General features: G+C 35.5%; 1 protein-coding gene across 4 annotated transcripts in view; it reads right to left on the bottom strand.

The window, feature by feature from the left end:
- Positions 1-955: 955 nt before the first annotated feature.
- LOC103721857 (stomatal closure-related actin-binding protein 1-like) overlaps positions 956-12,211 on the bottom strand; it is a 31,362-nt gene continuing 20,106 nt past the window's right edge. For 3 of the 4 annotated variants that reach the window (XM_039120277.1, XM_039120278.1, XM_039120276.1), the window contains 6 exons: positions 10,689-10,869; positions 8,866-8,982; positions 7,957-8,015; positions 7,546-7,680; positions 3,832-3,981; positions 956-1,238 (listed from right to left, as the gene is read on the bottom strand). In XM_039120277.1, coding sequence (XP_038976205.1) covers positions 1,194-1,238; positions 3,832-3,981; positions 7,546-7,680; positions 7,957-8,015; positions 8,866-8,982; positions 10,689-10,869 — 687 coding nt within the window. In that variant the 3' untranslated portion in view covers positions 956-1,193. Of the gene's footprint in view, positions 1,239-3,831; positions 3,982-5,185; positions 5,274-7,545; positions 7,681-7,956; positions 8,016-8,865; positions 8,983-10,688; positions 10,870-12,211 lie in introns of those variants that run through there. The other variant, XM_039120279.1, reaches the window with a different exon arrangement.

Below are 12,211 nucleotides of genomic sequence, written 5' to 3'. Positions count from 1 at the left end.
TCCTTAGGACCGGGATTAGAGTTCCCAGATTTATGTCAAGTTGATGAAGAAAGCTGCCAGAAAAACAAAGTACAATATAGAGCAACTCGAGAGAAATGAGGGCCAGAAATCATGAGTGTCAGATTACTATAGTTGGGTTGTTAAAGAGAACCTTCAAAGTTCAAATAGTTCTACGGAGTGAGGGCTGTGCAGAATTACAAAACTGTTCTTAAGTAACCTTGATTTAACTTCGCTGCAGGCTCATTTACCTGTTCTTGATGATTTATCTGAATTACAAGACAGTGCAATAAGTTGGACCTGGAAGATAGCACCAGTGTCTCCTATTTCATACATATGTCTAGTTCTCTCTCATGCAATGAAGATAAATGGTATCTTTCTTTTCACTTGCCGATGTGCAGGGTGCGACTGACATCGAACAATATACAAATTCATTTTCAGATCAGATCAAAGTTAATTTACTAAATAGCATGTTACATCATATTTTTAACTGCTCGCAATTACCTCTCTAGGTATGTTGTTGGGTTAGTTGCATTAGAATCTGCTCTGCATGTGAAGGAAGGAGGGGCCAATGGGTAGAAAAAGAACTACGAAGGTGTAGAGTACCAAGGTATTGGTGTAGTTATATTGGAAATGGAGTCGGAGACCTGTGGTGGAGTTTCATTTCTGAGAGTTTGAATTAGAATTGTAGGGATTATAAAAGAGAATCAAGTAGTCCAGGGGTGCTTGGATGGTAGGGGTGGAAGAGGCTATCACAAATTGAGTAAACAAGGCTCTTAGAAAGTATTGTGGAAGTATGAGAATGCTTCAATTCCCTCTTTAGATACCTAAAAAGTTTGTCTTCAGCGAGCAACCTTTTGCCGAAGACAAATCCAATGACATGTAGATTAAGAAATCAGTTACTAGAGGTGAAAATAGATCTAGAAATCAAAAAGGAAGAAGAATGATTATTTTTTTTCCTTTTGGTAGGCAAAGAATGATAAATTAAACCTAAAACAAATTGGTTACAATTTACAACCCGATCTTAAGGCAAATAAAAAGGATGCCTTGATGCTCACAGTGATAGGGATAAAAGGTAATCAAGCTGGGAAAAAAATGGACAAGATCCTAAACACAATCTATTTTCCATCACTAGATGTAATATCACATTTATATCTTCGCAAACCACCAGATTATTTAACTGGTATAAAATTTTATCAAGTTCCTGCAGAAGCCCGATCATCTGGTCCAGCAAGGGTTATCTGGCATAAAGCAAACAAACAGAAGATACAAGAGTAATGAAAAAACAAATAGCAATATATATGTAAATTGGGAATAAATGTTAAAAACATGAGATCAGATAAACTTAAACTAGAAGGAAAACTTAATATGTTGGAATGTCATAATTGTTATTTCTGAATTTTAGTATTACATGATTCAAAATTTAAAATACTTTTATATTTTCTGATTTTATGTAGGGATATCTAGAAGAGATGCATCTCTTGGTGAATAGTAGTTTTTTGACCAAGAGATGCATTCTTTCTTCTTGAGGCAACTCTTTATAAAAGGGTGCGTTCCTTCATTAAAAGAGTCGCCAATCATTCCAAGATTTTGGTCTTGATTTTTCTAAGACTTGGTTGGAGATGATAGGAGAATTTACTTGTCTTGGCTTGACCAAACCTTATCTCTATCTCTAAATGGAGAGAAGAAAATCTGAGGGTGACCAGTCCTCTCCATAAATGAAATTTAAATATTCATCTTCATTTATATGGAATGATATTTAAGGGTGATCATAACTCTTTTCTTTCTTCATATTCTATGAGTGACTAAATTTTCTTGGTGGATTTTTAAACTGGCAACTATTTTTTACCCCGGCCATAGTTTCATGTTTTGTTATTTTGTTTGAACCTTGGTATGTTAAGTAAATAATTACCATCTTAACTTGATATGCTTGGTTAACGATTTTTTCAGTTAGAAACTATTTATGTTTCTATTCTTCATTGAGTCATGACAATGACTTGACTTAACATTATGGTTGTGAAGTATATTGATAACAGAATGTTCATGATTAGTGTTTTATTGAGAAAATTTTGTACAAGTTATGGAGATTGCATTATTCAATATATGTCTTATCATTCTGATGTTTTAATACTGTAAATACTAAGATAACATGGTATGTAATCTAATAAAATGTTAAGTAAATCAATGCATTTTATTATTACAAGAAGTATCCATTGATGAGCACATACAATAGCTACTAAAAAACCAAAATATCATATTCATTTTCTGTTCTATTGTAATGATAAACATTTATATTGTGACCATCTGGATTATATCTCATGTAACGAAATGTTAAACTATTAGATTACATTTCACATTTTGCTAAATGTGGAGATTATTTTTTCTCAAAAATGGGGGATTATTTAAATATAGCATGCTACTATTTTAAAGTTGCTATTTTAGAGTTCAATGAGCATGGGAGAAGTCAATACCACTATTACATGCTATTGACTTATAATCATGCAAGATGACAAAATTGAAAATTAACTTGCAAGGAAGCAAGTATAATGAAGGAGGATACTGTGATTTGAAGATATGCATCTTTTGGTGCATAGTAGTTATTCTAGGAAGAGATGCATCCTTTCTTCTTGAGACAACTCTTCATGAAAGGGTGTTTTCCTTCATTAGACGAGTTACATGAAGGGATGTTTCTTAAGCATCACTCTTAGTCAGCATCAAGATACGACTGTCTCGGACCAAACAGTACAGAGTGTACCCTACTGTACCGGTACGATGCAGTATATGATATAGAAGGCATACTAACACTCGGTATACCGTACCAGACTCCATACTAGGAATACCAATACAAAAATAGGATGACACCGATATGGGGTCTAGTACTAAGACGGCATACCTTGGTTCACACCCTTTTGAAATCTATAAATAGGGGATCATAGGGAAGCACCACTAGTGACAATCTACACAAATAGAATGTGAGAGATCTCTGGTATTTTCATCTCCCATTTTATAGTTATATTTTTTGTTATTCCCTTTTTATGTTTAGGCTTAGACTAGTTTGGATTCACCCTTAATTCTTCTTATTGGTGCACATTAAAATGATCACCAAGCAGTTCCTTGTATCTGTGGAGTATACCGCCATTAATTATTTGCACCAACATAAGGCGAAATCTACTCTAAAGAGTGTCCACTATAATGTTCCTTGACATTGTAATATTTGCCTATCTTCTTTCTTTATATTTTATACTAATTATCTTGTCTTTTGTGATCAAAAAGTGGGGTGGTAAACTTGCTCTATTGTCACCTAGATCTCGTGGGCTTAAAAACATGGGAAACAACCTCCATAAGGGGGGTAAGGCTGTGTACATCGACTCCACAGACAAGAGCCTCATGCATTGGGATGCCCTTTGTTTTTCTCTTCTGAGATAGAAAATATGAAATTTTCCAACAAAATAATACCAATGCAATCATGGGTCTAACAATTATGATTAGTAATAATCCTATACTGAATTGGTAGCCGTGCTTAGTTCAATGTGATTTATTTTGAGAAATATGATTGACATTTCTCTCAAGTTGAGGGGAGAAATGTCAATCAGCAGACCCAGATCATGTTGGAAGTTTTAATGTGGATTCTAGATAATTTAGATCAATAAATGCCAACTTGCTAAGCTGGTAAAGTCTTTGGTATGTGTACAGAGTGACTTGGGATCAAATCGTGCATTTACTAGGTTTTGGGGGTTAGTGGTACCAGGGGAGGACTGCCCCTAGATCTATAGCCCATTGCATCTATCAGGAAAAATTAAACAAAAAGAAAACAATGATCTGTAAGTAACTTACATTACAATCAAAAGCAAATCTTCGAGCAAGCATCATTGCTGCATTCCTTTCTCTCTCTGATTGAAAGGCTAACGTGAAGGAAAGGCCTTTCTTAGCTTGCCAAAAAATTGCTTGAGCTGCAGCATTTCCACCACCTCTAGCCCCGCACAGCTGAAGATTAGTGATTTAAGAAGCAGTTAGAGATATCCTGTGTTTCCCTACATGCCTAAAATCATTTCTTGGTACCACAACATTACAACTCACCATTGTCAGTGACATAATAAATCACATTATTATCGTTTTATCTAGAATAATGCTCTAAACTTTTTGCACTAATATTTCAACTCTATCAGATCTGCAGTTTATAATATGCGTGCACAAGCATTGGCCTTGTGAAAGAATATTTCACTCTGCCAGCATGTATGGTAACATGTCAGTCCGCAAGATGCAAATGAAGATGCCGATCCAAAGGCTAACTGAGTCACTATCCAATGAGAAGATACGTCCAAGGCTCTGTAGTCTTAAGCATGTCAGATGCTAGCAGAAGACTAGACCAAAATCAAAAGCTTCTATTTAGCAAGGACTTGATGATGCTGGATTTTGGCTGTTTCTAAGGATGATCCAGGACAACTTTTGCAAACACTTCTGGCTGATCATCCATGAGAAAGACTTGGTTGTATGGAATTTATAAAAGGGGAAAGAATGATGTAACTTCAGAATTTTGAGAACCATTGATGAAATCCTGATTCAGTCCTCTACTTTCTTATATTTTCTTCATGTTGGAGTGTGACACATGAAATCTAAGTATTGAAAATCAAGCTAGCAAGAAAAATAGAAAATAAAGAGGCAATTCACTTCTCAAGACACCAAACTACCCACTGTCATTAGAACAAATTACTTCCAGAGCAATGTTAAGATTTTAATGGCCTGTCTCAAGATCTAATAAAACCTCCTATCTGCAGTCCTGCCCCACTGTGCTTCTAGCAGCAAGACCAGTGGTGTGATCTCAAAGACTTGCCAAGAGGAAACAGAAAGGAAAAATACTCAAAAGGAGAAAGAACTTTAAGGAAAAACTTCTCTTTTGTATATCAGTGACATGCAAAGGCCAAACAAACAAGTCTATCAGGATAGTCATGTAAGAACTGTCTAATAGCCATGATATGTTCCCAATGCTACCAAGATCTGAAGTAGGTTTGGTGGAGATTGCATTTTGATCAATAATGCAAAAAGCTTCTCAGAACTTGGGAGAGCTTTAACAAATCAAAAAGGAGTTTGACTTCGCTTGAAAAGTTTTTAGGAGATAAAGATCATGAAATCCCAATGCAAATATAAACAAATAAATGATAAGAGTGAGTCTTGGCATGGGCCATCTCACCTAGCCAAGTCTCTCTCCCACTTTAGAAGTGGTAGGGATATTAGTTCCTTCCAATGATTTCAAATTTGAATCTCAAGTAAATAACATCCTGCAGGATATTCAAATTTGAAATAGGTAAAAAATATGAAGTAAAATTGAGCAAAAAAACATGAAGTTCATCAATAATACAATATGCATCAATTAGAGGTATCTTCATGACTTCAAGATTCACGCAGAACACATCATTAACGAGAAGGCAAACTCAAAAAATGTCTTAGGACTAAATAACAAACAGAAAACAGCTACACAATCAATAGTTTTATATGTTTCAGCCTTGTGCATATCTCAGTTTCATTAGTACTCTAAGGAACAACCTGCAAACATGGCAGCTCCACTTTTAGACTCATACAGGTGAGTTATTTCCTGATACTTTGCAAACAATACCCTGTTTAAATCAAGGTCCGCCGTACAGGTACTGGTCGGCGTACCGGTGGCGGCCTAGACCGGTACATATCGGTCCCATACCGGTTCTCCAACAATAAGCTACCGGTACCGAATTTCACGTTGATCCGGTATCGGTCCTAAACCGGACCGGTATGGACCGGTATAGCAGACCATGGTTTAAATGGCTATGGTCTCACTAAAATCAAGACATTTTCCCTCTTAACATTGCAGATTAGCACTAATTCAACATAGCTAGGTGATGAGACAAAGATTACTCTCTATATTATTGCTCCTTCAAATCACCAAGCAATTTGCTGTTCCACAATGAACCTAGCAATCATAAAGCTGGGACTTTGTAGTAGGTGATTTAACTAGAGGCTTCAAACCTTCCCCACAATTGTTATGGCCTTATGCGTACCAAGATTAGCACAAATAAAATCTATAACCTACTAATGATGATCATAAAGAGATCAAAACCCCATAGACAACTTGCTCTATAAGGGCAAAACAAAACCATCATTTTCAGCTTTACTTCACAATATGGAATTTGCTCAATAAGCGAAAAACCATCAATTTCAGCTTACTTTGCAAAATGGACAAAATATTCATATCAGAAGTATATCTTGACACTTTTTGAATGAAAAGGGGGTTGATGTCATTGTTGACAATCTCTAGCCAAAGTGGATGTGGATAGGAGGTTCAAATATGTCTAAGCTGCCCTCACAAGGCTAAAAGGCAAAATGGTTAAATTATACCATCCAAGCTACTTGATATGATCATAAGGAGGTTATCAGTATGCTTTATCAAGAGGTTTTATGTTTCTACAAAAACGAAAATCCTAAAAAATTATATTAAAGGCTCGAGCATTATACATGGCAAACATGCCAATTTTCACATTACAGCTTTGTCCCCACTAGCCAAGACCAAAAGAAGACATCTTGTTGGGTAGCCAAATGAATTAATAGATCTTCAGATTGGGCAAACATGTATGTTTCTCTTCATATTGGTTAGAGCTTTTGAAGCAATCAGAATACTTTAGTTCTAATAGATACAGTTCAGGAGACAAAATTGTCATCCGACCAAGGTTCGCCGTACCGGTACCGAACCCCGTACCGGTGCCGCACTAGTATAGGCGTACCGAGTGTCGGTACGGTACGGTATGCGGTTCGCCAGGCGTACCGACATTGGTGTACCGATACCGGTACCCATCGGTACGGATATGGTACGCTTGGTACCGATCGGTACAGCGAACCTTGCATCCGACAAACCCCATTTCCAGGTTGCCTTCGATGGCTCAACCCTTGTTCTCTGACTTATTGAGTGAGCTACAGTATTACGTTGTCTCAAATACAACCAGGAAGGTGAAAAGTGCTTTATCACCTCATATTTTCTTATCCAACTTTTTGGACTCTATCACTTTTATCTATCTTTTATACTTAACATTAGATAACAATGTAAAGAATCAAGATAAATTCCAACCTTCATGATCGGCACTATGACTTTGCCCCATACACATAATCCTATCTCTTCCCTTACAAGTGATAATTTTTTTTCACATACATGCCTCTGGTACTAACAGTTTTTTCAGACAATAGCTCCACTACGCAACAATTCTCTCACCCATTAAGTCTAGACATTTTAGCTTGTTAGACATGCATACAAATGAAATGGGATTTTAACATAGAAACAGATAGATTAACATTCCATATGAAATTATTCAATATCTGATACAGGTATGGTAAGTCTCTAGTTTCAGTGAGAACAATTTAAAAATAAAATTTCCCCAAGCGAGTAATCAATTTCCAATCAATAGGTTAAGTAATTGAAGATCTAAGCAATGATGTTTTGCATAAAATAATAACCATATATTTCATAATCTAGATCATCAATTATCTTCATACTGTACAAAATAACATAGATCCAGGACTGGTCGTTACCTGCATTGAAGTGGAATAAAATTCCCTAGCCAATATTGTCTTTTCTCTACTAAGTTTGATGCTCAGCCTACCAACATGAAACACATGAATAGAGTTTGAGACATGATTTTCTCCATTCATCCGAACAACAACTACCTGCAACAAGCATCCAAAAGTTTATATTTAATTAGGGGGCCGAATGTCACTTTAGAATCCACAATTAAAAGCATAAGCTGAAAAGCCACTATCAAACTGATCATTCAATATCCTTTCTACGTTTTACAAAAATCCAAAGATTATCAAGTTGTGCCAGAAGCAATTATCATGTGCAATTAATTTGTTTGATTTAAAAAAGTTAAGGTGTGATATTTGGTTAGATCAGTAACAAATATTCAAACATCAAGAAGAGTTAGGAACAAGACCAAGGCATACTTTGAACTCGGTTTCATGTTTTCGAAGAAGTGCCTCTACGTAGCTTCCTAGTCCAGCAGCTGTTCAAGATACCAAGTCAGCATAATTTTCATTTGGATGATAAAATTTGATTATATTGGTAGTCATCAGCACACAACTGTTAACAAGTAAATAATTCACCACAAGTAAATAATCCACTGAAAACTAGCATCCTTAATCTTTAACTGAGTAGATGAAAAGTACGGTTTTTCAGATATGGTGCAGCAGAAGGAACTTCCATATTCCACGTGCACGGTACAGAAAATTTACAGAAATCTCACAATTCCACAAGCACTCTAACAATGACATTGTGCATTTGATATGAGGCATTTACAAATGTTCAGCTGTGCAATTCAAGGTTTTTGGCAATAATACCTATTGCTCATCTGCCATGAATCAATATTTATTTGCAGCAATTCTTCTTAAGAAAGAAAAGAAAAGATACTAGTACAGTTCTGGACCACCAATGTAACGAAACCACCCTCCCCACCACACCCAGTATATAAAGAAGTCAGAAAGAAGGTTGCATGCAGTTTCATGCAATAAGTGCCATCCAGTTCTTTATAACCACAGATAGTATCATTTCAATATTTAACTGGTTGCTCAAACATGTGCAGAAATCTCCAACATAGACCAAGAATCACAAAGAAGCCCACCCAAAAAAATCAGTTCCTTAAGAACATTAACATAGAATCTGACTTAATAGACACTATGGAGTATGGACTGTGCATCTAGATTTGACAGAAAGACATAACTTTTTGTATATTTTACACACTAAGATGCAAAGCCATAGAAATATGAAATGGATTTTTTTAACATGAGGCAGTGCAGCTTTAAAATTGAGCACATAATGGCTGATATTGAGTCGTTATAAAGGAGAAAGAACCAAACCAGGATCTATTGGACCAGTTGTTGCAACTGTTATGCTTTCAGCCCCCATAACAATTTCTGCGAGCACAAAACGCCCAACATCAAAAGGCTCTGGAGCATATACTGATTTTGTTGCTCCTGCATTTTATAGAAGATAGAAATATCAAAGATCAAAAATGACATTTAGAACATGAAAACACAATTCAAAATGGATATGTTTACCTAGCAAGTACAAATTAAAATATAAGTTGAGGAGGAAAAAAAAGGAGCTTGTGCATTGGTAACCTAAGAGCTATAAGTCTCCAAACACTAAACATGAAAATAGAACAAGAAGTGCACCGAGCAAATTATTTAATAAAGAGAATTAATAGAATAAATCATTTGGGAGGCTATCAAAGATAACATAATTCACCTATCCATGAAAGACAGTGTAGTTGATACATTTATCACGCATAGACAAGTGACAGCAAAGAAAACGTCAAGTGGATCACACAAGACATGATATTGAAAGTTGTCTTCAGTCTTATTTTACTTTGAAACCAAATGATACTGTTGTCATATCAAGATAGGGTACAATCATCATATCTGATTGTGTGTATGATCTAACATTAAACAAAAAGGAAGAGAGAATCTCAGCAACTTAAATTCCTAACAAGGGCAAGCAGTTGTCAAAAAATTGAAGGGAGAAAGAATGTCCAAGGAGGTTTTGCTTAAAACATCTACTTAATAAATTCTAGTAATATTTTCTCAGTGGCTTAAGAACAAGACCTTATTTACAAAAGTTCTTTTAAGCATCATTCAGTAAAGAATAGCAAATGTAATTCTATTTTTTTTCTTTTTTTTTGCTAAGGATAGTTTAGATGGGAATATTACAGTCGTAATTAGTGGTCGAAATGAAGAAGGTTAAAAGCATCCAGCAGCAGGAGTAAAGGTGGTTCAATGAACCTGGCGTTATCAGGCATTATCATCATCAACATCATCATGAAAACAAATGTCATCAAACTAATTAAGGCAACATCCATCTGAAGAAATAAAACAAAGGCGAAAGGAGAGGAAAAAGTGACACGTGATGCACCCCCTACCACATGAATATGCATCAAGAAGATGAAAGCATGAATGCCATAAAAGCTAAATCATTAGAACTTAGAAGAATTTTGAGAAGAAAAGAATTATCTCATGCAATTTCCAACTAACATTAAACATAATCCTTCTTTAGTGAAACAAGTCTAGGAATTGTGGCCCTCAATTAATACCACATAATTTTTAAGAAGTCTATGGACATGATTCCATGTCTCTTAAAAGGGACGATATGCTAGCTATAGGAAAAAGGAGGAAGAAAATATCTGGGTTTTTCAGAATAAAAAATTGCAAAGAATCATGAGGTCGATGAAAGTGTGCATGTGGAGAAGATCTAATATCTTTGTTCACCATAAGGATAATACCTTACCACCATCATGCAGGCCAAGAGGTAAAATGACTTGCTGCTACAAATCAAGGGATCTACTAGGGTGTTATGATAAGGTTGGAATTACTATAGATGTAATCAAAAGCAAAAACAGTGATGAGACATTGGAGAACGGTTAATGCAATAGCTTTTGATTTTAATATTCTAGAAATTGGAAAAGGAAAAAACAAAGAAGAATAAGTAAAGTGACAATAGACTCCAGCTCAGACACTCGACAGGAATAATATAATCATCCAAAATATCTTAAATCATGATCATAAGGTTCTGCAAATTATTTAACTACAAAATTAATAGGGATATTGCATGGTTAAATTTCTGTCTTTTTTTTTTTTTAAAGAGGAGTTTACATACAGAAGCAAAGAAAGAATGAGATATATACCTGGAATTAATTCCTTCTTGTTTCCTTCAGGCTGTATACGATACCACTGAATTGAACAAGTTGAGATATCTGGAGCAGTATCTTCTCGAGGAATAATATGTAAAGATGAACCTAAACTTTCAAGACCTTCTAGCTCATACAATTGGTTCTTGTTTTCCTTAAGCGTTCTGCTCCTTTCCAGCTGCAGAAAGTGAAAAGGCAGTGGTCAACAACCAATAATGATCAAATTCAACACAATGATGCCTTACCGTTGCATATCAACCAATAATGGTCAACGCATGTTCAGTTATTTAAAATGAATTTTTCTTGACAGATTCACCACTAGGAATTTGTTATATTAAATTTCCACTTCAAATTTGTTGCAGTATGCAAATATTGGAATGAAAAGTTGTGACAGTTCCAAGTTAAAATAAGGAGCCACTAGGATAATTTGAAGCTAAACACTAAACTCAGAAATTCAGTATATTTGACCAATTAAAGGTGGTAAAGGGGGGTTCTTCTTTCAGCAGAATGGGAAAAAGTTGTCATAAAGTCCCATGACTCCCATCCAAGATGAATTCATAAGGAAGCCAACAATTTTTATCTCAGTTTGTTGGCACCTCCCCCCTAAGGGGTTGCTCTCGAAAGAGGTCCAGAGTTCAAACCCTGGGTATTGCTCAAAAGAGATAAATTCACAAGTGGTTTGACAGCAACTTCAGAACCAAGAAATCGGTAAGTTAGCAAGATGCATGGATTTGGCATCCTGTGTAAGAAATAGATCCTAGTAAATCTGCAAGGTGGCGAATCAACATAAATTCTACAAATTGTAAAGAGGCTACTTTGGGGGTGACGGAACAGAGCTGTGGTTTCTTTTGGAGTATTGACATCAACTAACAATTATAATGACCAAAATGATATGACTAACAGAATTGATGAGAAATCATTGAAAGGGAAACATGTTTGATTCAAAACAAACAGCAATAAAAGCTCAACATATGAATTGAACTAATTCAATAATCATTGCAATGATCTCAGTTGGATTTCTAATCTTTGAACTACTTGGACGTAAAGAAAAAATTGAAAAAAATATCCAAAATATCAATAGAAAAATCATAGCAAGATAACAAATAGATAAAGAAAAATATCCAAAATCCCATACTATGTATGATAGGAACTCTTGAACAACCACTATTCATTGAATCAACCATCTCACATGATCATGCATGTGAAGGGAAAGCTTTCAGACAAATTCAGAATGCCTAGAGTTCCTTACGGTGCTGAGTTTCTTCCCCGTTCTTACCATGTCTGTTTCAATCCCGACACTTTCATGGCTTAGACATGGACCGTGGGTGAAAAAAAGGATGTCTTTTTCCTTAGAAGTTTTACTAGATATAGATACTTGCATGTATGGAAAGAGAGATCTATCAAATTAAATGAGTAATAAAACTTATCCGTTATTAGTGGCTCCTAAGCATTCATCTATTGTAATGCAATTTATTTTTATGCCCAACTCTTAAGTGGTTTGACAGAAAAGGGGAGAAGAA

The sequence above is a fragment of the Phoenix dactylifera genome, unplaced genomic scaffold, assembly GCF_009389715.1.
Source record: "Phoenix dactylifera cultivar Barhee BC4 unplaced genomic scaffold, palm_55x_up_171113_PBpolish2nd_filt_p 000769F, whole genome shotgun sequence".
Lineage (NCBI taxonomy): Eukaryota > Viridiplantae > Streptophyta > Magnoliopsida > Arecales > Arecaceae > Phoenix > Phoenix dactylifera.
This window is presented reverse-complemented; position numbering and strand designations above follow the sequence as displayed.